The following is a 25,940-nucleotide window of genomic DNA, read 5'->3' as shown; positions in this document are numbered from 1 at the left end:
CCTCTAATCTCCCCTGTAACAACAAACTAGCCCTAAATTACACGTTACAATAATTCCAACATTATCACCCATACAACATTTACACGGAATGTTCTATTCCAAACATATACGATACCACACCGATGCAATGGTACAGCCTTTCGTCAAAGTATGGTAATATGGATTGGTGGTCAATTGCGTCATACAATCGCAATCATTACGAGCCCTCAAAAATAGATTGTATCATTAGTTTTCAAGCTATAATCAAATACAAAATTAAATTCAATGCAATCCATATAGATTAAAGTTTTGACTATTAGATTGTTCTTCTCTAGCCAAACTTTAATCGGCTCAATGCAATAATAACAAAACTCCCTTTATATGACTCTATCTAGAGTGGCTATTTAATTTAAGAAAAAGTTTCGTTATATAAGAATTAATTGAAATTGCATTACGCAATTCACCCCTATATAGGTAATGAAAATTCATAATAAAATTTAATTCTGGACGGCTTAGGAGTGTTTTATGATTTAATTTATTTCAAGAAGTACATTTTAGGTAAACTGACATACGGTACATGACGTAATAAAATTACCATAAGTCATCTCTCAGTAATATGATTGGTGATAAAATTATCACGTCATCTAACAACAACTTGATTGGTCTATTGAACGAATCTCCGCTTCACTCAGCTTAGGGAAACGTAGCCTAACCATGAGTTTGCACTAAAATAAAGGAACATTTACAGAAAAACATGTTGAACACTCTGTTTTCACTTGTAATGAAGCCACACGATGCATTGCGTTGGCGGTGCGGCGCCTGAGCGGTGCCGCTGCGTCATCCTACATAGAAATCGTTGTACCATACCACACGATGCGTTACGACGTTGTGCGGCACCGCACCGCATGCGCAACGGACTTGGGACCAGAGAGACGAGACGGGCAGGGGTGGTGCGGTGCAACGCCATACATCTGTCGTAGCGGCAACGCAGTGTCCATGTAAAACCCAATACTCAAATCCACAGCGGTGCGGCGCCGCAACGCACCGAGAATACATCGTGTGGTCTGTCTTAAAGTATCGAACTGCGTTTTTTATGTCACATAATTTGTTGAAGACCTGGTTTGACATTTCGTCAAAGTCAAAGAATTTACTCGTTTTTCTGCAGTGCGAATAAAAATTGAACAAAACAAGTTATAGAGATTCGTCAAACATTTTCTGGTGCAAACTCACTTCTAGTGGAAGTTAATTATAGTTTTTATTCATGAAATACTTTTACGTAGGTATAATGCGTAAAAAGTGACTTCTCACGCGCCATCTTAATTTTGTGCCAAATTTCATGTCAAAAGTACGATTTTAGTCCTCATTTTAAAGGAGAATTGTACATTTGACATGAAAGTTGACTCAAGAGTTAAAATGGCGCACGAGAAGTCATTTTGTACGGACTATATCAAGGTTTAATATAAAACAGGCAAGTGTCGTTCGGGATATGGATATTATACAACATAAGCAGAGTGAACTAGAGTGGCTGAGCTCTCGGTTTGATCTTGAATCGACATCTGTCAAATATTAGGTATTTCAGCACTAGGGGTGACGTGAAATCAAAGATTTAAAAATATTATAATATTTAAAACTCTTTGTCACGCTACCACGACGGCTCATATCACGTATAGTATAGTCCGTACAAAATGACTTCTCACCTAGCTATTTCATATCTATATTTGACGCCTGCGAATGTAGGTGAAGCCTCGAGGTTTTATTACAAATTTCCTAAGTGTTGTGAACTGTAAGTCAATAAATAATACAAGTTAAGAACAGTTTTCTTCAGCACTTATATTTAGTAAGTATATTAGTCAACTTCATCGGAAGGCCAGCCGTGCTGTTCACTTCTTGGCGTGCAAGTATCTAGTGATGACCGCGTGCAGTGCGTGCGGCAGCTTGGTGCGGTCGCGCTTGCACGCGTACGCGCGCACCGCGGCCGCGAGGTGCGCGTACAGGTCTAGTAAAGCTTCGAGGCCTATATTGCGCAGCGCTTTCGCGTTCTTATATAGAATGTTATCTAACTCAGTCTTGTTTATCAGTACTTTCTCTGCTTCTGTAAAAAAAAAATTGCGTGTAATCGCGAAAAACTTTTTCTTTCGATACAATGAAATGATCCTTACGTGATACTGAGTCGATCGGCATTAAAAAAATTAGTTAATTTCATTGATTTTTATGGACAACTCGCGCTTGACCAAATAATTGACTATGCCAAAATTGTTTTCACAAAAAATGGCATACAGGTTTCTTAGACAGTTTCGCTATATCTCCTATGGTTTCCCCATACTGTCCATGTTAAGAAAAACACACTGTATAAGCCCCAGCAGAGAATTTTAACGCAAATATTCTGGCACAATTAATGAAGCTGTCAGCTTCCTGAATCACTAAACTAAATTGACAGGTCCTCAAACCTTACGTTGCAGTTCAAAATATAAATGAGAAAATTAAATTATGGTTGCTTGATAACATTAAAAAAACATACCTCCACTCGAAGCATCGTGGCCTGAATTCCTTTTCTTTGGTGATTGCTTTGTGGGCGACCTTTCCGTCGACTTGGCGGGACTGCAATGGAAAAGTATTTTGCTGAATTCGCTCAAGTTCACATGGTTTTAGACTTAGATAATACCCACGATTTATTTCACGTGGGTTCAGGTTTTTAAATATCTGCGAGAACTTTTGATTTTACAGGGTAAAAAGTAGCTTATGTCACCGTCCAGTACGCTTAGTATAAGATTTTACGTCTCACCAACGTTGCTAGAATTCGAGTCGAAATACAATAACGTCAAAGTAAAATGGACCTAAAGCGCCTTGAAATGAAGTCGAAAATTCAATGCCACTGATTTTAATTTCGCAACGTTTCCGCTTGGAGCGCTGGCTGTAGATGCGTAGACAAACTTGAGCTTTAAAACAATGCTGTTAAGATCCAGTTATACTCGAATACTATCAACGTTGGTGAGACATAAAATCTCGTAGTAAGCGTACTGGTCTATATCCATGTAAAAATTCACGTCGATCCGTTGCTCCATTGCGACGTGATCAATCACAAACCGACATACCAACAAACAAAAAAATAAGACTTAACTAATATGTTATTGGAACTCACTCACATTTATTTTTATTTCTCGCCAAAAACGACTTATTCGTATTATTAAAGCCGGAATGATTGAGTTTTGACCCTTTCGAATTTAGATCTACTCTACAGACTTTGGTGAACCGAATTTTGTTCTAGAAACTTGCGCCCGCGACTTCGTACGCGACTTCGTACGCGTGGATTTAGGTTTTTTAAAATCCCGTGGGAACTCTGGTTTACCGGGATAAAATATGTCCTTCCCCGGTATGCAAGCTACATCTGTACCAAATTTCGTCAAAATCGGTTGAAAGGATGAGCCGTGAAAGGCTAGCAGGCAGGCAGGCAGACAGACAGACAGACAGACAGACAGACACACTTTCGCATTTATAATATTAGTAAGAATTTAAGAATAGAATGAGAAGTATAGTATGCGACAGGTCGAGATTGCAATCGGGGTACGATGCGGAGGGACGCCCCGTACACCCACACGTCGCCCGTGCTATCCCGCACCGGGTTAGCGCAGGGGTTGTGCGGGTGTGTGGGACGTCCCCACCCCGCTCGCCATCTCGACCTGTCACGTACTATAGTTTGAAATATCCTCACCTATCGAGAACATGGTTGATTTGCGAATGAGCGCTGAGGTTCAACAGAGAGTCATCGTTGGCCGGCCTCCGCAAAGGCGCGTCATCGTCAGACCCTGATGTACTGCAGGACCCATTGTGCAGGGGTGTAGAGGTAATCGGTTTGTTCTCTTTTGACTCCTCATCTGTTATCGGCATACTTGAATCTTTGAAGTTCTGTAATAAAACATCAACACCAGTTTTTTATATTAAAAAACTAGCTGATGCCCGCGACTTCGTCCGCGTGGAATTAGGGCTTTTAAAAATCCCGTCGGAACTCCTTTACTTTCCGGGATTAAAAAGTAGCTTATGTCACTCTCCAGGTCTTTATCTATACCCATGCAAAAAAATCACGTCAATCCATTGCACCATTGCGGCGTGATTGAAGGACAAACCAATAAACCAACAAACAAACACACTTTCGCATTTATAATAAGGGTATGCTGATAGCGCGCACGCGGGTCACCTGATGTTAAGTGATAACCGCCGCCCATGAACATTTGCATTGACGTTACCTCCGGTAACGTCAATGCGTTGCCAGCTTTTCAAGAATTTGACGATTTCTTTGAATTGAATTGAATGAAAGAATTGTTTGAACGATCTTTATCTTCTCCTTCGAAAAAGTTTTTTACCCCTTATATTCTATTTCTGAGAACTTACCTAACCTACATAATATGTTAAAGCTTAGAGCCTCAATAGCTCAACCGGTAAAGGGGTGGACTGAAAACCGAAAGGTCGACGGTTAACCCCGCCCGTTGCACTACTGTCGTACCTACTCCTAGCACAAGCCTGACGCTTAGTTGGAGAGGAAAGGGGAATATTATTCATTTAACATGGCTAATATTCTTTGAATAAAAAAAGCTTGTCGAAATGGACGCGGATACAAAAATATTTTAGTACCTACTTGTAGCTTCTTATATGAAAGGACACAAATATTACAATTTACGAGTATTATATTTTCAACTAATGTCCTTCAAATGAATCGTTATCAAGTATATTTTTAAGAAGTTTCAATAGGGTACCTTCGGCACAGTCTTCTGTCGTTTGACCACGAGTCCCTTAGACCACGCGTTAATTCTTCTACGTTTGCGCTTCACGGAGTTCGGCTCACTCTTCTCACCGTTCTGCGGAGTCCGAATTGTCTTGCTGTCATTCTGCTCGGCTGTGGTCGAGTTCACGCTATGCTCTGAAATAGACGTCAAGTTTTTAGGGTTCCGTACCTCAAAAGGAAAAACGGAACCCTTATAGGATCACTTTGTTGTCTGTCTGTCTGTCTGTCATGAAACCTACAGGGTACTTTAAGTTGACCTAGAATCATGAAATTTGGCAGTTAGGTAGGTCTTATAGCAGACATTCGGGGAAAAAACTGAAACCGTGAATTTGTGGTTACATCACACAAAAAAATTAAATTGTGGTCATGAACTAATTCGTCAAATGCATCTACCACTGGTTTGAAACTGGTGAGAAAGGCACCCACCGAGAACCAGCAGCAAACTCGGCGGTTGCTCTTTTCAAAGATTTGCTATACAATATTATGCCATATATAAAAGAATCTGTTCATATGTAAATTAGCTAGCAAACGTGCAGGCGTTCAAGAACCAAGGGTTCAAGAATTTGTTGATCCGACCCTTGAAATAACCAAATGATTAAATCTAGTATGGGAACACCGCCAAAGGGAGTGGGTTTGCTGGTTGGTTTGTTTAAAACACACACATGAGACCAGGTTTAGGACAATCATTAAGTATCCAGGCCCTGTATTACTCTAAAATGTTTATATTATGTCCTACTAGCCCGTGACTTCGGCCGCGTGGAATTAGGTTTTTTAAAAATCCCGTGGGAACTCTTTGATTTTCCGGCATAAAAAGTAGCCTATGTCACTCTCCAGGTCGTTATCTATACCCATGCAAAAAATCACGTCAATCCGTTGCACCGTTGCGACGTGATTGAAGGGCAAACCAACAAACAAACACACTTTCGCAATTATGCGAAAGTATGAAAGGGTACTGATAAGAGGAAAAACTTACGTAAATTGGAAGCAGTGTAGATGAAATCTGGCAGATCATTGTCAGCCGCTCCGTCTTCGACGCGTCGCCTGGCTATCTCTTGGCAGTCCAGTTCAAAGTCGCTATCCATTTCCACGTCGATAAGCGCGTGAGCATGGTCCCTTAGCGCGCACGCTTCATGACGTATCTGCTTGTCCGACGACGTTCTAGTACAAAATTGACTTTTTTAAACAAAAAACCTTAACTTCCACCAAAAAATTTTGGTTCTGATTCAGGCATGCTAATACAAAAGCAAATTAATCTTCGCTATAGGTATTTATTCCTTAATGTTTTCGAAAGAAAAGGAATTTTTAATTTAGTGCTGTGAAATGCAGAAAAATATGGAAGCCCATTGCATTACTATCACGAGAAAATTCCCTATGGAATTAATAATGGAAAGGATACGACCCTCAGCAATAAGGAATACGACGCCGAAAGAGATTGTGAAATATAATTCATAAAACTAAAACTCTAGTTTTGTAAACAGAGACTTAAATTAGGGTCCTCCACACAATGATCCCTGCGTTTAGAAAGGGACAGAATTTGTTTAAGTACTCTCATTTCATTGAGTTGAAATATTACTCTGAATATTTAAAAAATAAAATACATGAAAAAGTAAACAGAACAGTAAATGAGAATGAAGTTGGTAAAGGTTATTTTTTAAAATAAATTAATAGAAGTAAAAACAATAGTTACAAATAAATGATGATACTAAAACCAAAATATAATAATTATTTTATTCTACGAATAACAAACTATACTGCCAGGTACAAAATAAATCAAATTACAGATTGTTCACTACAACTTGTCCCCTGCCGTCACGGTGGTACCATGGCTGTCTTTGCTTTATCCCTAAGACCTTAGGATTTAATATTGTGGGATTTGCAATGGTGCCAACATAACGTCAGAGGACAAGTTACAGTGAGCGGCCTGTAATATCGAAACTATTACAAGACAAGCAAAATACTTCTAAAGTAATATATGATATGCACAAAAGGTTAGAGGATGTTAGTACATAATATATTACTGTTTACATTATTACGATATTTAGATATAAAATACTATTAATAAGTTATTGTTGTTAGCCCATACCTAGACATCGCTCTAGCCCTTTGTATGGCACCGGAGGATATGAAAAAAACATGAAACAATTAATTGATGATGAAAAAGTGATAGAGAAAGCAAGCGTCCATATTTAGGGACAGTTGCATATCAGGCGATTAAAGTTACGTTACGTTTACCGTTAAAACTTTGAACGTCTATTAGTCAATTAAAGCAAAATGGTTTGTGGTCCATATTTAACGGTAACGTACCTGTTTTAACTCTCTTATATGCAACTGGCTTTTAGTGTTCAATGACCTTAGTGCAAGTTGTAAAATAAAAAACCGTGACGGCCGAAGTTATAGGAGTTGAAGTTGTAAGTGGCTAAATTCATGGTATTTTTTTCATTTTCATGATCATTCATGATCATAATCATTGTTGCCGGTAGACGATCACTGCTAAACGTCGGTTTCTTGTACGGACTGATAGTGTCTTAGAAAAGTTGAACCTTAGTAGAAGAAATTTTAAATGCTAATAAAAACTATAAAAACGCTAGTTTTAGGAACTATAGTCGGAGGTAAAGTATAGTTGACACTTCCAAAAATTTAACCTCAACAGTATGCGTTAAGGAAGAAATTTTTAAAAGCTAATAAAAAACTTAGGGCAGACAAGTAGAGTTAGGGTGACGAGGCTACAGGTACGAGGAGGTACTCCGGCTACCAAAAGTATACTTGACACTTCCATTAAAAATAGAACCTTAATAGTTTACGTTAAGGGACAAATTTTAAAAGCTAATAAAATGTATTATTTTTTTTACTATCGGACGACTGCTTGTGGGCCGTACTATAAAATATGTAGAAATCATTTATTTGTTATTTAATGATAATGACATTGTTCTCTTTTTTATAAACTAAGAAAAGAGGTTTACATATGTCACACTCTAGACACTTTTTATATTAATCGATTAATTATTTTCCGTCTTGTACTCTGTTTCGATCACTCATTTGTTCATTTTATTTTATGGAATTAACGTTACGGTTAACTTTAACCACTAGTATAAAGCAAAATGAGTTGCACAAGTTAGTATTCATATTACGGTAGAAGATTAAAAAAATTGGTCCAGCGTTAACAAACCTGTACTTGTAGAGCCCATTTTGCTTTTATTGACAGTCAAAGTTTAACGGTTCCCGCCTGTCAGACAACTGGCCATCATAGACATCCATTAAATAACTTAACTTGGCTTCAAACTTTTTGAGGACCTCACTGGTGCAGTGGTGAGCGCTGTGGTCTTATCCCTGGTTCGATTCCCGACATTTAAATTTAAAAATTTCATTTCGTTTGGTCTGGTCTGGTGGGAGGCTTCGCCCGTGGCTAGTTGCCACCCTACCGGCAAAGCCGTGCCGCGAAGAGATTTACCGTTCCAGTACAATGTCATGTAGAAACAATAAAAATGTGCTATACCCCTTCCAGGTTAGCCCGCTTCCATCTTAGACTGCCACATCACTTACCACCAGGTGAGATTGTAGTCAAGGGCTAACTTATATCTGAACTAGCTGATGCCCGCGCCTACGTTCGCGTGGATTTAGTTTTTCAAAAATTCCGAGGGAACTCTTTGATTTTCCGGGATAAAAAGCCTATGTCATTCACCAGGTATTTAACTATAACCATGCAAAAAATCACGTCGATCCGTTGCTCCATTGCGACGTGATTGAAGGACAAACCAACAAACAAACACACTTTCGCATTTATAATAGATATAGAGTAGTCATTTAAAAAAAACGACCATCATCCCTACCTGATACCATATAGAGCCTCAATAGCTCAACGAGTAAAGGTGTGGACTGAAAACCGAAAGGTCGACGGTTCAAACCCCACCTGTTGCACTATTGTCGTACCTACTCCTAGCACAAGCTTGACGCTTAGTTGGAGAGGAAAGGGGAATATTAGTCATTTAACATGGCTAATATTCTTTTTAAAAAAAATACCTGTCAGGATTATACTCCAAGGCATTAGCACAGATCAAGTCGACATCGTCAAGGAACTCCTTGGCGCAGTTGTACTTGTGCAGGTCCACTTTGGTCATCATGGTCTCCAGGTCCATTGGCTGCTTCACTATGTCCAGGTAGTCAGTCACCTGCAACAATGCTATTAATTCAACCACTTCAATTGGGTATTTGACTCCAATTTCTTTATTACTTTATTATAAACTAGGATAAAAATAATGACGTAACTGAAAAAAACTAATTAAATCGATCAAATAACAAAAAAGTTATAAGCATTTAAATATTTCTGATTAGACAGAGATAGCGATATAGCATTTTGATGTCACACCCTACTAATGCCATAGTAGCTTCGTGCGGTTTCATACAAATTTTCGTTTTGCTAGAAAGGGGTAGAAGACCCTCCCACTCCAAAATTAAAATGCCTGTAACTTTGTAAATCTTTGTAAGTGTTGGATTTTAATATTTTTTCAGCGTACGTCATTATTTTTATCCTAGTTTATAATAAAGTAACAATGTTTATCAAATTCAAAAGTAGGAAAATACCCAATTGTCAGGACAAGTCAAAGTAAAATTTTCAAAAACGGGTCAAGTGCGAGTCGGATCCGCAAGCGAAGGGTTCCGTACCATCGTGCAAGACATAACACTACTAGCTGACGCTTGCATATTCGTCCGCGTGGATTTATGTTTTTGAAAATCCCGTGGGAACTCTTTATTTTTTCCGGGATATAAAGTAGCCTATATCACTCTCCAGGTCTTTAACTATAGCCATCTAAAAGTGACGTCAATCCATTGCTCCTTTGCGACGTGATTAAAGGACAAACCCATAAACCAACAAAAACAAACACAGTTTCGCATTTATAATATGTGTAGTGATGTACTTTTTTTTACATGACGGCCATTTTGAAATTCGCCATCTTGATTTTTTATTATTGATTGTTATAACAACAATAGAAATACACATTCCGTGAAAATTGTAATTCTCTACCTATTACGATTCATGAGATACTGCCCGCTGACAGACGGATGGACAGCAGAGGCTTAGCAATAGGGCACCCTTTGGGTACATAATACATATCCCTAAAATGTAAAAGAAAATGTTATCTTGTTAAGAAAAAATCGGGCAGATGAACTTAACCAGTAATAGGTATTTTAATACATACATAATATATCATGTATTTACAATGAAACTGACAATTGTTGCCATTACCTCTTCCAGGTCCACAGGCTTAGTAAACTTGTAAAAGCGTCGATTCGAAGCCAGCTTCCTACAGATATCGCGTAGAAATATCCTGAGCTCGCGCAGCTTGTAATCTTCCTTTCTCTTTCTTCTCGCTATCTCTGCTTCACTCTCGCGCGGCGGGGGAGGGGGCGGGGCTAAAATAATATTTATAACTAGCTTATGCTCGCGACTTCGTCCGCGTGGACTACAAAATTTCAAACCCCTATTTCACCCCGTTAGGAGTTCAATTTTCAAAAATCCTTTCTTAGCGGAAAAAGGAGCCTATGTCGCTCTCAAGGTCTTTAACTATATCCATGCTAAAAATCATGTCGATCCCGTTTGCTCCATTGCAGCGTGATAGAAGTGACCCAAGAAACCAAAAAACACTTTCATATCTATAGTATGGGTAGTGATGATTCACTCTCTGCACAGTACACAAGCCGGCCATTGTAAGAAATAAATGTGGTCAAGAAAGGTAAGGTTATTTAACAGCATTAATTTCTTACAACACTGTAAGAAATGAATAAAGTCAAGAAAGGTAAGGAGGTTACTTGACTTGACCTAATTTTTCTTCATCACATTAATTTCTTACAACATTGTAAGAAATGAATGTGGTCAAGACACCATGTCTGTGTTGGTAAGGTTTTACTCACCTCTCGGCAACGGAGGCGGGGGCTCATTATTCTCAACTATAGGCGGCTCCAAGGGTGCTTCAGTGAGGACGGGCTTGAGGAAGTTAATCACTTCAGACGAGGTGGGCTCGCGCACCCTGTATACGCAGTCTCTGTACGCTGGGAACAATTCTTCCAGCTGAAACCAATAAAAGCTTTCTTTTAAGAGAAAATCTCAAAGCTTTGTTTTGAGTGCGTATTGAATCGTTCATTTGCTAGACACATAGCATTCTAGGTATAATATACAGAGTGTAACCAGAATGCTAGCAAAAACTTAGCGTTATTGTTATACTACCTAAATACAATCGAATACCAATAACCATTTGCCTCATTTCGTAGTTTAAGTAATTTAATATTTTAAAGCCCGCAATGTATAGCGTGCAAAACTCGGGTCAATGCCGCGCCTACGACGCGGCATTCACTCCGAGTGGCCTACTTACTTCGTTGACATCTAGCGTCAGTCAGATATTTTGTTTGCAATATATCGTAAACTTTTACAAAATTACAGGATTTTATTTTATTTTTTTCGTGGTATCATATCAGTATATTCATCAGTTCTATCACCTGTCTTCGTTTTTGCCAGCGTTCTGGTTACACCCTGTAGGTATTAAATTAAAAGAAAATATACATATATTTATTGCGTTACAAATGGGCACTTTACCTGTGGTGGTAGGTTGGCGTGCGCAGGCGCAGTGGCCACAAGTATGGTGTTGTCCCCCGCCGCGCGCGTCCTCCACAGCTGCAACAGCAAAGCCGCGCCCGCACCGCCGCTCAAGCTGCGCCACACGTCCATTATGTCGCGGATGAACAGGATGCAACCTCGATCCGCGCGACGACACTCCGAGAATATCTGAAAAGGTGATTATTTGTCAATGGAATATTGTAGACTAGCTTATGCTTGCGACTTCGTCCGCGTGGACTACAAAACTTTCAAACCCCTGTTTCACCCCATTAGGGTTGAATTTTCAAAAATCCTTTCTTAGCGGATGCCTACATCATAATAGCTATCTGCATGCCAAATTTCAGCTCGATCCGTCCAGTAGTTTGAGCTGTGCGTTGATAGATCAGTCAGACACCTTTTCCTTTTATATATTTAAGAAGACTACCTCTTTGGCACAGTAAATAACGTTGTGGTCTTGGAAATTTAAAATTATAAGCCGGGTAATTCTTACTTTTGTCGTAGAGTATGCTTCTTAAAACTATTATATCCAAGATTTTTAGTTTATTGACTATCGCTTGACTGTAATCAGAGCGGCTGTTAACAGCAGGTGGAGCGCGCTTGCCCAGAAGATGGTAAGTTTTTTCGTTCTGCATTCTGTACTTACCGATATTAAAGCTTGCTCCTGTGTGAAGGCGAGTGCGGAATGCAGTGCGGCGACGCTCAGCTCGCGCACCGCACACCGCTCAAGCTGTGCTAATAGCGCAGGTGCCAAGTGAGTTTCCGCACAATCCCCCACTATTAGCAGAACATTAGATGCGGCTGGTGTGTCATTGTTCCTGAACAAAAGAAATCAAGGAATTATTTAAGTTGTATTTGATCAATGTTGGTATTTTAATATGCCAAAAATCTTTATTCGGATCTGAATGAATGACTCAAATGAGTCAATATGCCATTCATGTTATTCTACTAGACAAAAATATAAAATACAATAATATAGAAATCAATTCAACTGGTTTTGCCAACGATAGACAAGTCTCAGAGACACAGTAACACTCTTATCCAACTTAAAAAGTTCCACCTTTTTATGCCGAATGGATTGGGAAGATTAGTAATAATTAGGAACCTCTCCTTTATTATAAACAGTTACATTTTTGACAACAATATATGCACAATCGTAACAACCTCCACGATCTAAGACGCCCTAAGAATGTTGTTTGACTCCAAAAACCAGAAAACGAGTGAATGTGCATCCTATCTTGAATGGCAACCTCTTCACGGCGTCTTCACAATGAAGACAAGGTCCCAGATTTGTTAGGTCATTAGGACGTGAACCTTTACCACGATATCGATAACTATTCAGATCAAACCAACCTATGCGTCACAAGAGACACCTTTTGAAGACGTTATGTGCTCCCGAACCCATTTCACTCTTCTTCAACTTAGTGGTTGGACCCACAGCTCAGATTGCAGCGAGCGCCGATCGCTACAAGGTAATACTGGGCTGACTCGGGGTCACCTTCTGTTGATCCTAGAGACAACTCACCTTCTGAGTCCCTGTAGAGACTGCGGTTCCTGTATCATATTGGTGATGGCTCGCAGCTGCGTGTGAAGTAGCGGCACACTGTAGTGCGGTAACCGATGCGCGGCCGCCGGGCTACTTCGAGCGCCCGCCGCTACTAGACCGCTCATTGCTGCCTCCAGGTCACCTTCCATTACTTCAACCTACATACACAAAATCCTTCTGAGAAATAGGTTACATGTCATTGAAAACTGCATCAGAATCGGTCAAGTTAAAAGCGAGAATATTTTTAGTCGGAAATTCCCCTAAATTAGTCGGAATTCGGGCAGCGGCCTAGATGTACGCGCGTGCCAAACTTTTTTTTTTTGTTCGCGTTTTGGTTGTTACCGAAGTGATTATACTAATTTATCTCACCCGACTCTTTCTTTTCCTACAACCCAGCCCGCCACACATTTGAATTTCCTTAAAAACCTTAAAAATAAAACATCAAAAGACCCAACTTACATTTTTAGGAGCGATAACCAATGCGTGTTCGCTTTCGTACACTTGTGGATAAACTCTTCGTAACGCTTTCAATACTGCTTCCGAACATAAAGCTTTTAGATCAGATCCTGAAACAACAAAAGAGATTGTAAATTTTTATTGAATTAGAAAAGGGTGGGTACTTTCATATCAGTGAATCGTCTCGTCACGCTAGAAGACTAATTGGTGACAACATCGGCGCAAAGTTACCTGTGTATCTATCTACAGTATCATTTCGGAGAATGTGCTCCAGAACTTTTTGACCTGTTTCAGCGAGGCGAAACTAAATTAAATTCGTTTCGCTCGCTTACTAAAGTACGAATCACTGACTACCAATGTGGCCTGCGCTTTAAACAGAATTATCACTTGCCAGCAGGTCTGAATTAGAGGTGTCAAATACAGGTTCATGTGTGTATCACAATATTATCACGTGTTACAGACAAATATTTAATAATTATTAACGTTACATTATTTTGTTACAAAAAAAAAATTGCTTGAACCGTGAGGCGCAAGCAGAAAAATGGGTGCAATCGATTTTCGACCTTATTGACATACGTCAGAAAACAGCATTTTAGCAATCTATGAATTATACTGAGCAAGAATATGACAAAAAACAACTTTCTCATAACCGTCAATAAGGTCGAGATTTGCTTGCACCGATTTCACCATGAGGCGCAAGCAGATAAATGGGTGCAAGCGATTTCCGACCTTATTGACATAGGGAACAACATTTTAACAATCTATGAATGATACCTAGGTACTGAACAAGAATATGACAAAAAACAACTTTCTCATAACCGTCAATAAGGTCGAGAACTAGGGTATAGCTTGTATTTAACTCGATTGATTTAAATTTTAAATTTTACTCTTAATAGGTACCCAATGCATACCTTCGCGACAGGTCGAAATGGCAATCGGGGAGGGAATGCCCCGCACACCCGCACGGCCCCTGTGCTAACCCAGTGCGGGCGAGCGAGGGTGACGTGCGGGTGTGCGGGGTGTCACCCCCGCCTCATACCCCGATTGCCATCTCAACCTGTCGCGGAATACAGTACCTAGTACCTACCTATGTATGTAAAAATAAAAACAAGTAGAACGATAAAGCAATGTCAAGTAGATACCTACAATACAATAGGTAGGTAAGTTTACCTAGTTACCTATAAAAAAATCTTTTTAGTAGGTAACTACTATATTTATTATCATACATTTCTACATATTTATTATCATACGAATTATAAAATGATGATGATGATTTCTAAAAAGAACAATACCACTTCACGTACCTAACCTATTACCTATAATACTTAAATGTATGATAATACCTACAGTCTACACTTTGAAAAACATTTTCTCATACGATTTATAAAATGACGCAAGTATTTCCAAAAAGAACAAATCTACTATAATAGGTATTATTAACGCGCGACACAAATCTATCACAACACAAAAATGTACCTAATCTACATTATTTTGCCTAATCTACATTACAATTATTCGCATTAAATATTTATCGACACTCAAGTTCACAAATAAATAAAACTGCATTCAAAATTTATTACGAAACAAACAAAATGATAAAAATACTAGCCGCATACTCGTATCATCACAGTCAACATGTAACAGGCCAATACGAAAATTCGATGTAATAATTATTCACCGTCGAATCGCGACGATATTTGTATTCAGCTGTACCTACCTAATATATTTTATTCTAATATCGTCGCTCGGTCGCGCCGCGCGCGGCGTATCAAAGATCGAACGCCTGAGTTATTTTTTAGGAAGGATTTTCTCAAATTTTCACTACTTATTATATATTGTATTCAATTTTGTTTTAATCTAAAAACGAATATCTTGAATACATTTATATATTTAATAAATTTATTAGGTACATTATTTTTTGACACCTCTAGTCTGAATGCAGCCAAGCGCTAGTCTATAAATAAAAATAAAATGTATATTGAATTAGAAGGAAAAGATGTTTTCTATACCAACCTCCATATCCATTAGTGATATCAGCTATATGATTCAACGTGTCGTCGCTCAGCCGGGGTTGCCAGTGCTTGGTGTAAATGTCTAGAATGTCCCGCCTCGCGGCCGCGTGGGGCGGGGGGAAATGTAGCTCTCTGTCGAAACGACCCGCGCGTCTCAAGGCGGGGTCCACTGCGTCCAGGCGGTTAGTTGCACCTATTACTATCACTTCCCCTCTGGAAAAAAACAACACACAGAATTTAGCAAACTTTTTGTTTCGTTAACGGGGTGGAGGAAGGGGGAGAGGGATTCAATCTTCTTAAGATGCCCGACATCGAGTTCTGAAAGATATTTGCTTATTCAAACCTCTCCTAATACTAATAGACTCATCTTATATTAATTTTTTTATTATTTGTTGTTATAGCGGCAATAGAAATACATATTCTTTGAAAATTTCAACTCGGGAAGAGTTAAAATTTCTTTTTTCTTTTTCTTCTTTCTTGAGTTGAAAGAGTTCTTTCCGTTCCCGTAAAAAGTCCCGTTGGCAACCTCCTGGTACGGAATACATAAAAAATATGGCACCCACTAGACGCCATATTGGAATATAAAAAAGTGTATGGATGACAGTGTATTGTATAATCGTAACATGTTGATATTTCTATTCTAACCTGTCACACACGCCGTCCATCTCAGCCAATAGCGTGCCGACTACACTGGTGTGCACTTGCTCTTGTCTCACGCTGCGCACCGGCGCCAGCGCGTCGATTTCGTCGAAGAAAATTATCGAGGGCTTCATCTTGTTCGCCTAAAACACTCGCTGAATTAAAACAAACCATCATAATCATTTTGCTGACTGTAGTTAAAGATACATAGATACAAAAAATATCTGGGCTACAAATTTCAAAACAGACAAAAAATACACAAGAGTTAATCCGACTGTTGAAAATTTGCTGCAAAGCTAATATAAAAAGTGAAGCCTCAAAATTACGACACTTGGGTCACATTTGTAGAGCGCTATCTCTTCAACTTTCGTGCATTTTGTATCTTCTGTCTTACTCACAATCGAGTTCAAATTTTATACGCCATGTACATTGCATGTCTATGGTATGGTATGGATTCGAGTTAAATTAATACTTAGCTTAGAATGAAGACTGAATTAGAACTAAAACTACATTTATGTTCTCACCTGTTGAAAAAGCAACTTCAAATGCCTCTCGCTTTCTCCGACCCATTTCTTCAAGCAATCAGCCCCTTTCCTCATGAAAAACGCCACCTTCCTCCCACCGACCAGACTACATTCATTCGCCAGAGCTCTTGCTAGCAAAGTCTTTCCAGTGCCTGGAGGCCCATGAAATAGGACGCCTTTGGCCGGTCGTGTTTTGAACTTGTCGAATAATTCTGGGTACATGAGGGGAAATAGAACCATTTCTCTGAGACATTTTATATGCTCTTCTAGACCTCCAACCTGTCAAGAAAGGTTTAATTAAGGGTAAATCTTGGTAACATGACTTAGTTTGTAGGAAACTTTATAGGAAATGTAAGCCAAGAAAAGTTGATGTAAAGCTAAGTTTATGATCAATTTATGCCAATTCCCAAAGATAAGAGCAAGCAAAAGTAACAACAAATAAATATTTAACAAAAGGGACTTACAGATGAAAATCTCACGCTCCGATCTACTTCTATTGGTTGTATGTCCCGCAAAGCTCTGTCGGTTTTCTTATCTTCATTCATGGACTTTGATTTTTGCCTAACAGTAACAATTGAAAGAAAATTATAATAAAATCACTAATAAAAAGTTTAGTTGAAAACCTTTAGGCCCGCGGGGTGATTATGTATCTCGCAATAGGCTTTTGAAGAAGAAGGCAGGCGTAAATCTCGCGATCATTGCTGTCAAAACAGCGGCTAGAGAGACAGCAATAGCCACAAAGCAAAATAAGCGGAAGAAGAGAGACAGCAAATGAACTGTCGTATTGCTACTGCTGTCGAGTTGCTGTCGCTACTGCAACGTTTAACGTAATCACCCCCGCGCCGGTATCAACCAAAGCAGAGATGGGTGATATGTTTAGCAGATCAATCAGATTTTTAATGGTGATATCAGAGGGGTCATTTTTATTTAATTTCTATGTTTCATTTGGCGTCGATCTCACTGTCGAGTTCAGCTTTGACAGCACTTTAATAAAGCCCAGAACTGTAGAACTCTAGCTGTGGGAACAATATCTAAATTCCAGCCCTAATAGGGAGGATAACTACTAGTCAAATCAGCGACTTTTTATCAAACGTCAAAACGGTCGCTTAGTAGGAAGCTTGTATAAAATTCACAGTTGTGACGTCATACACCTCTAGTAGCTCACCTAAAGTACTTTTTTAGTTAAATCAATAATTTAAAATGATTAACCAATGATTTTGCGAATTTTGGAAGATCCTCTATTTAGTAATTCCTAAGAAATAATTTATTATTGCCAGTCATCATCCCAATTGTCTGTGAAAAGGTTACACAGAGAAGTGAAAAGACTTGCTTATTGAGTACTTAGATGGTTAAGTATAGTCCGCGACAGGTCGACGTGGCAATCAGGGTATGAGGTGAATCGTGGAGGGGGGAACACCTCGCACACCAACACAACGGGCTGTGCGGGTATGCGGGGCCATCCTTACTCCGTTTGCCATGTCGACCTGTCGCAAACTACACATAAGAAGCCCTCACCTGCCCTTAGTTTTATTCTTCATGGAAACATTGAGATCCTCTTCCGTGTCTGAACTGGATGTGCTACTACTACTGCTACTTGACGGAGATTGTGCTGGAAAATTATCATTTTTTAGTATTTTTATTTAATTACTTTTTACTAAATAAATAATCCTAACTAATTTATTTTAGTTTAAGTAAAAGTTAATGACAAAATATGATGATCAAAATTATTTTATTAACATCTTATCATATTTAACTTACATCTTATAGTTTTCCTCCGTAGTAACTTTGGTTTTCTTTCTCTCAAGCTATATGGTTTCTTTCTTAGAGTAAATGTTTTTCCTGAAATATATTCATTGGTAAAAAAAATTCACTCTTAGGGCCAGACTTACAGGAGTATCTATAGAGCGTAGTTTGAATTTGACATTGTTGAAACGAGTCAGCGTTATATCGCTGGTAGATATTTCTGTCTGGAAGGTACTTAACTTTCTCGTTTTAACTGAATCTTAAGTCTGAGGAAAACCCAAGTACGCTCTATAGATACGCATGTTAGTATCAGACGAATTAATTTAAAATTGTTGAAACTGCTGAAATTTAAATGGTTATGACAGGTAAGATCTGGGCGCGTTTGGAACCCTCGTAGCTTTAGTTTTAAGTTTGCCTAAAAATTAAATTAAAAACTTTTAAATTACTCGCTTATTAGAAACACTACATGATTACCTCTAGCCCTGCCCCTAGGTTCCTCCCTCTGCGCAAGTTGCACGAACCTCGCAGGTTGTGCGGCGCGCGTACGCGTGGAACGACGCGGCCGCATGCCCAACACGCTGCCCGACTCCGACGATGATGACGATGATGCTGGCAAAAAATTACTTTTTACTAAATGACTTCATCCCAAGGTTCCCAAGGTGCTGGAATGGCAACCTGCTGGACATAGGTCTCTTGACTTCCACACGCCACGGTCTTGCGCCGCCTGAATCTAGCGGCTCCCTGCGACTCGTCTGATGTTGTCCGTCCACCTAGTGGGGGTCTTCCAACACTGCGTCTTCCGGTGTGAGGTCATTCCAGCACCTTGGGACCCCAACGTCTATCATAAGGTATAGTAAGGATTGGTATGCCAGAACTATTTTCCATCATTGATATTAGTTTTGTTACCCGTATCTTGTTGGCAGTCCACTTTCTTCTTACTTCTCTTGCCCCTTCCCCTAGTGGACCGCGCTGGGGTTTGATTACTGCGAATAAATAATGATATAATAAATCAGTTTGTAGAACAACTGCTAAAATGTTTAAAATATGTCGTCGACATCCCATTTACAGGCACGAAACGTTTTACGTCATCATTCCTCATACGCATGGCAAGGTTTGGAATACTCTTCCACAATATGTGTTAAAGCGAGTTACCGCTAAAACGAGACAGATTTATGTGAGAGAGCTCTGTCTCGTTTTAACTCTGTCTTAAATCTAAGCTAAGTCAGAGTGCGCTCTATAGATCTCACTCTAAGACTCGTAACCATAACCCTTCTGCCTGTGCTCAAGTAAAAATTGCACTGCAGAAGAAAATACATCTGGAAATATCTCACCTCTCACTATCTTGCACTACATTTTTCTCATCTGATTTCATTTCTTTCTCTGTTTTCTCCTTTGGTTGTGTTTCTTCAGTCTCCATTTTCTCATGTTCCTCTTTTTCTGTCTTGGTCACAACTGGTTTCTTTTCTATTACAGTCTGGTTTTTTTCATCGTCCGAGTCTGATTCTGAAGCATCCTGTAGGTGTTTGAAATAATGAAACTTCAATTGAATAATACAACATTTTTTGTTATCAGTGACTTTGCTGATTAATTTAAGAATATATTTTTGTCTTCTGTATGTAAGGTATATCCCACCAAAAACATAAATGTGAAAAAGGAGCCAATTTTTTTATCCAGCTAGTGAGGGATTGTAAGCTTCGTCGATAAAAGCATTGATATCTAAATGGGTGCCAAGTTCTATAGAAAGTCTTTGTATCATTGCTACAAGAATATAAAAGGAGTTTTGATTGCTATTTTTTTCGTTATTGGAATACTATGTACCTGGGCTAGTTTGGAATAATCAGTTAATCACATTCAACATCTAACATGAAATATAGTTCCAACTGAAGAATGCACTTGGCTAGTTTTTTTTTAACCACAAATAATTGACAAATGTCATGTAGGTATGTAGATGAAAACTTGCCAAGTACACACAGTGGAGTGCCATTAATGGACGTCTATTGGTAGACGAAGATAATGAAAGGGTACTTGCCTTTTTATTTGTGAATCTAGCTGAAGTGCGGCAGACGAAGATAATGAAAGGGTACTTGCCTTTTTATTTGTGAATCTAGCTGAAGTGCGGCGTAAACGCGAGAGCTGCGTGTCTTCATCTGTGTTGGTCGGGGGATGGCTGCGAGTCTAAATCGGAGAACGAAACAAATTGAGAAGCTGACGAGCAACGCAATTGCAAAAATGAAATTTTAAAGGAGCAAAAAACTGAATTAAAGCTGTAGGAACTGTATCTGTGACGCCCCTTTCACACGGCAGTCCAGTTTTTTGCAGGATCCCGTTTTCTGCAGGATCCCGCTTGATGGCGAATGTGTTTGTATGCTAGCGTTTATAAACATATTCGCCATCAAACGGGATCCTGCAGAAAACGGGATCCTGCATAAAACTGGATGCCGTGTGAAAGTGCTGTTACTGTACCGAAATCACGAACTTTGGGCCAAGTTTTAGGCTGTTTTGCTTGAAAATGTGTTCAGATTTATATTCAGTGGGCCTCACACTAAAACTACAAATCACACAATGTTAGGTTCAATAGCAAGCATGTCAGCCACTAGGGCTGGCAAGTACATTTAACTAGCATACACACTCTTTCAGTTGGTAAGAAACATTCAAACTCAAACCAAAGATGTTTACTTATCTTGCCCAATGACAAATGAAAAACTAAACAATGAACAATGAACAGCTGCTCGATTGCGGTAGAATGACAGCTACAATGTCACGAACGCAATCACCTCTGATTGGTTGACACTCACTGTCTATTGGTAACAATACATTGTTGCAAGAAGAATAGCACAAATTCAGCCAATCACAGCAATTGAGATAGTAATTATGATTGGTGCAGGTTTTACGAAATCGATCTACTGTACAGTGTACAAATTATTTTGGCTGATACTAAGCACTTAACTTCAAATATCATTTTATTTTATTTTTATTAAAGAAAATAACCTACATGCATTTTGAAGAATGACTTACAGATTAACTTAATTCTTACCAATTTTTTAGTTTCTCTAGCCTCATCTCCCGATGAAAACTCATCCGAAGAGCTGGTTACAGGAAACCCGTACAAGTCAGGATAACCCTTGACTTTGAGCTCATTGGTGATCCAGCTCTCATTGAAATTGTGGTGCAGCAGCTTGCGCTTGCGACAACTACGTCTCACGTCTGAAATATCTTAACATGAGCTTATTTAGTAGGAATAAACTAAAGCTAACAATAGTCTATTTTTTAATCCCGTAGACAAAAATGACTTTTCGTATGTTGCCTGTTTTTTACAGCTCTTTAATAGTGATGTGGTGCAATCGATACTTATAAGTCCCGCAAATTGCTATTGCGTTGGAACTATGTCTCATTTCCATCGAAATAACGTCATTTTGACGTCAGCCGAAATAAAAATATGCCATCAGCTCGAAACTTCAATCTAGTGCTGACGTCAATAAAATGGCGGCCACGCGCATTAGCAATTTGCGGGACTTATACGGATAAATATTTGTAGGTATGCTTGTCAGATGTGTATGAGACAGCAAAATGTGTTGAAAATAATTCCAATTTAAATGAAATAAGTATGGGCTGATTCTCAATTTATTTGATTTATACTTATTGATTTTTGCATACTATTGAGAAATTCCTTACGTGATTTTTTTTTGTATTTTTTTTGTTACTTATAAATACTTTAAACTTTGTATAAGTCTTTCAAATAATATGTGATTAGTAGTACTTTTTGATCTCGAAATTATTTCATGTTTATTTTACTCGTTATGCACGAAATATTATATTATTAACGATTTTAATCTGAACCGGAACCATGTAGAGAACACTATCTTTGTTAAGCTGGTATCATTATTTTTAAGTTTGACAATTTCTAGCTGTCATTTTATTCTCTGGGATTAAAAAATAGACTGTATCATCTCTTATTATAATAAAAACACCTGTACTTGGGCCATTATGAATGTGCGAATTGGGTCTCATAAATCGTTACAATCATAGGGTTGCGAGAATGGCGCAGAAATCGTTATCGATAACGGGATGCCATTCGAACGCAGGTAGCTGATAGCTAATTTTGTATTGTTTCGCCTCGCTCTTTATAACCTGTTATAGAGTATCGACAATTCATTTTTTTACTGTTACAAACAACACCAGAGCATCATGTTCCAGTTCGATAAAGCCTGGAAGTGCGAGCGAGAGGTCTGATAAAAATCATTTATGACCCAGTTCGTAAGTTCGTAATGGCCCAACTATAACTGTGAACGTCCTTTTTGGACATTGGTTACAAATAATACCACTTACTTTGTTGTATTGGTTTATCTTCACTGTCTTCCATGTAATTCTTCCTCGGACCGCGGTTGCGACGAATCTTTATGCTTCTGTTCGTAGAATCATTGTCATCAGCAAAGAATACTCTCACTTGACGAGATCTGAAACACAACCAATGGATGTATTATAGGTGTATAAGCAGTATATATTCAGTTAAGACTGCAACGGTGCAACGGATTGACATGATTTTTACATGGGATAAAGACCTGGAGAGTGACAGAAATACAGCACCATTATTGCAGTTCTTCTCTATATATAAAAAAACCTGCCAAGTGCGAGTCAGGCTCGCGCAACGAGGGTTCCGTAATTCAGTCGTATTTTTTCGACATTTTGCACAACAACTAAAAAACTATGATGCGTAAAAATAAATAAAAATCAGTTTTAGAATGCACAGATGAAGCGCTTTCATATGATACCCCACTTGATATAGTTATCTTACTACGAAAATTGAAAATACTAATTATTAGTTGATGATCACAAATTAGATTTTTTGTGTGATGTAACCACAAATTCACGGTTTTCAGATTTTTCCCCTAATGCCAGCTATAAGACCCATCTTCCTGCCAAATTTCATGACAGACAGACAGACAGACAGACAACAAAGTGATCCTATAAGGGTTCCGTTTTTCCTTTTGAGGTACGGAACCCTAAAAATGAATCGCTGAATGTGTTGCTGATTGCAAATCATGAGATTTCGCTAATTCTCTTTTCATAATATTCCTTGAAGTAGGGGGATGGTTCTTACGGAGAGAAAAATTTAAAAAAAATCCTGAAAAAGAATCGACTGTTAGGCGGTACGAAGTTCGCCGGGCCAGCTAGTTAAACTATAAAATTACCTTCTTGAATACTTTTCAGGTTCTGTATCACTCTCGGGAAACATTATACGAGGCATTTTGATGGCTCGAAGTCTGCTACGGCTGTCTATAAAAGAAAATAAAACAAAAATAATCAGTGCCCATATTATAAATGTGAAAGTGTGTTTATTGGTTTGTCGGTTTATTGGTTTGTTATTAAATCACGTCGCAACGGAGCAACGGATCGACGTGATTTTTTGCGTGGGTATAGTTAAAGACCTGGCGAGTGACATAGGCTACTTTTTACCCCGGGAAATCAAAGAGTTCTCACAGGATTTTAAAACCCAAATCCACGCATACAAAGTCGCGGGCATCAGCTAGTATTATAATAAAGTGCAAACAGTAACACTGCAATAATATACTTAATTGTAGCATTGCTTTTAATTGTTTGATGAGTGTTTTTATGTATTTTTGAAAAGATATTTAAAGTAAATAAAAGTGCCTTCATGTATTTTGTATTGCAACTAAATATATACATGTAAAACTTACGTTTAGTTGGCCAACGTTGTATTTTTCTTGTAACCTTGTATTGGCTGCTCCGTAATTCCCTCTGAGACCAATTTGATCCCTAAAAACCAATATAACATTAAAATATAGGGCTATAAAAACTTAGATCAGTGGGCTGATTTGCTTACAGTGTTAAACACTGTATGATAGCCAAAGAGCTCATTTAATATTTTTAATCCATTGCAAGTTTCTACAAAAATTATTTTAATATCACTCAGTGAAGCAGCAATGTAGAACTAACCAATGCCAAATGAACTTTGTGGCTATCATTCAGTGTTAGACATTGAGTTAGCGAAACACCACACTGAAAGTAATGCCAATCTTACCATATGGGCTTCTTTCTATACTGTAAAATACATTTTGATGAATTTATTAATGACAAATTATGTGGAAACAAATGAGCTAAGCTTTCAGTTGCCTGCAAGATAATCTAGTACATACATAGGCACCCTTAATCTTTAAACAAGTTATAGACTTTATAATAGGCTTTATTTAGTCTCAGAAGTCGGATAAGAGATACTAGTCTCCTACATGAAATAAATAGATTTTGAATTTAGAAAATCTCAGTGTTTGTATCAATGGTTATTCTAACTTCATCTACATGGATTTAGGTATTTTTAAAATCCAGTGAGAAATCTCTGATTTTCTGGGATATTTCCTGGGATGCAAACTAATTAGGTACCAAAATTCATCAAAATCGGTTAAACTAATGGGCCAGTGAAAAGCTAGCAGACACACAGGCACACTTTTGCATTTATAATATTTGTATGGGTATGGAAGTGTTTGCTAAGAATAATAGTTAACCCTAACAGGTATTATGACATAAACATAATTAACTTAATATTAATTAGTGCAAATGAACTCCATATACAATTTTAAAACCAGTTTCCTATAGGATTACAAATATCATGCCTATATTTTTATAAGTAATTTAGTAAATAGTAATGCATAGAAAGTAACAAACTAGTGTTTCTTTTTTCAGAAACTAAGCTTAGTTATGCATAAACAGTGATTTCAGCTTAGACAATGCCATATGGCATTGATTTCAACTATATTTAACTAAGAACTGAATTAATGACTCAGCAAGATTATGGTGCAAGTACTTAACCTTGTGGTCACTCAAGAATCATGATGCAAAGCTATTCAAGCGCATGCAAGTACATGCACTCCGAGAGTACCAAAGGTAAAATGGGGACAGGAAGTTAGATTACAAAGACATATTCCACTCAAAGCTTAAGTGCGTTTTCAGATATAAGAAGAAGAATACCAGTGAGGATAATTCACCTTCTCATCCGATACGCTGCCAACGTCGTTTATCGAATAATTCCCTTCGTCGACTTCCCCGTTTTCTCCATTGCTGCGACGGGTTTTCACCATTGCAATGTTCGATACTTATGTCGTAATATTACATCCAAGCTCACAAAACGATTATGTAACAGCTCGAAAACTTTATACACAACTCAAAAACGATATATTACCCACTTTCAAAGGTCGAAATAGAATCTGAGACGACAAAGGGCCAGCGTTATGTACCGTCCCCACATGTCGTTTTGATGCGCCATGTTCACAACGGCCGTTCACAATTTCCTATTCTCGCAATGAATTGACGAATACCAAATTCACACTTCAAATTAACATTCGGACATCGCTTACCTCGCCTAAATTTTAATTTCCATTAAGCACAAACTATTTAATTCGTAATCCATCCATCGAAGGCAATATCGAGACGAATTCACGTTAGCTTGGGGATGTGTTTATTGACAACTGTCAAAAATTCCCGCAAATTTGACACTCCTCAAAGTTCATTATTATCATAGAGTAGCTAGATCCTTGATATTAAGCTAGTATATTAGTGATCTGTGATTCCGGAGTCCGGACTCCGGATTATATTCTCTTTGGGTACCACCTGGGTACCACCGGTACAACCATAGATTATCTACTATATG

The 25,940-nt window shown here is 38.4% G+C and overlaps 1 protein-coding gene across 4 annotated transcripts; it reads right to left on the bottom strand.

Annotated features, from left to right (window-relative positions):
• LOC117991087 (ATPase family AAA domain-containing protein 2-like) lies at positions 1-25,753 on the bottom strand. 4 transcript variants are annotated; one of them, XM_034978634.2, is made up of 28 exons: positions 25,648-25,753; positions 23,977-24,055; positions 23,470-23,554; positions 22,607-22,734; positions 21,315-21,493; positions 20,369-20,455; positions 19,612-19,793; positions 19,187-19,263; positions 18,755-18,889; positions 18,296-18,376; positions 18,053-18,146; positions 17,002-17,098; positions 16,538-16,816; positions 16,020-16,156; positions 15,376-15,587; positions 13,366-13,472; positions 12,886-13,064; positions 12,007-12,178; positions 11,343-11,531; positions 10,664-10,820; positions 9,999-10,165; positions 8,774-8,922; positions 6,840-6,857; positions 5,730-5,914; positions 4,728-4,891; positions 3,689-3,882; positions 2,498-2,577; positions 1-2,071 (listed from the first exon to the last, which is right to left on the bottom strand). In XM_034978634.2, the coding sequence occupies exons 3-28, from the start codon at positions 23,523-23,525 to the stop codon at positions 1,860-1,862; spliced, it is 3,717 nt and encodes a 1,238-aa protein (XP_034834525.1). In that variant the 5' UTR covers positions 23,526-23,554; positions 23,977-24,055; positions 25,648-25,753; the 3' UTR covers positions 1-1,859. The 4 variants fall into 4 exon arrangements, with proteins under 4 accessions (XP_034834525.1, XP_034834522.1, XP_034834523.1 ...); XM_034978631.2 differs by having other exon boundaries at positions 25,279-25,745; XM_034978632.2 differs by having other exon boundaries at positions 21,315-21,484; positions 25,279-25,745.
• Between the last annotated feature and the right edge of the window lie 187 nt (positions 25,754-25,940).

The sequence above is a fragment of the Maniola hyperantus genome, chromosome 19 (assembly GCF_902806685.2).
Source record: "Maniola hyperantus chromosome 19, iAphHyp1.2, whole genome shotgun sequence".
In the NCBI taxonomy this organism is placed as follows: Eukaryota; Metazoa; Arthropoda; class Insecta; order Lepidoptera; family Nymphalidae; genus Maniola; species Maniola hyperantus.
This window is presented reverse-complemented; position numbering and strand designations above follow the sequence as displayed.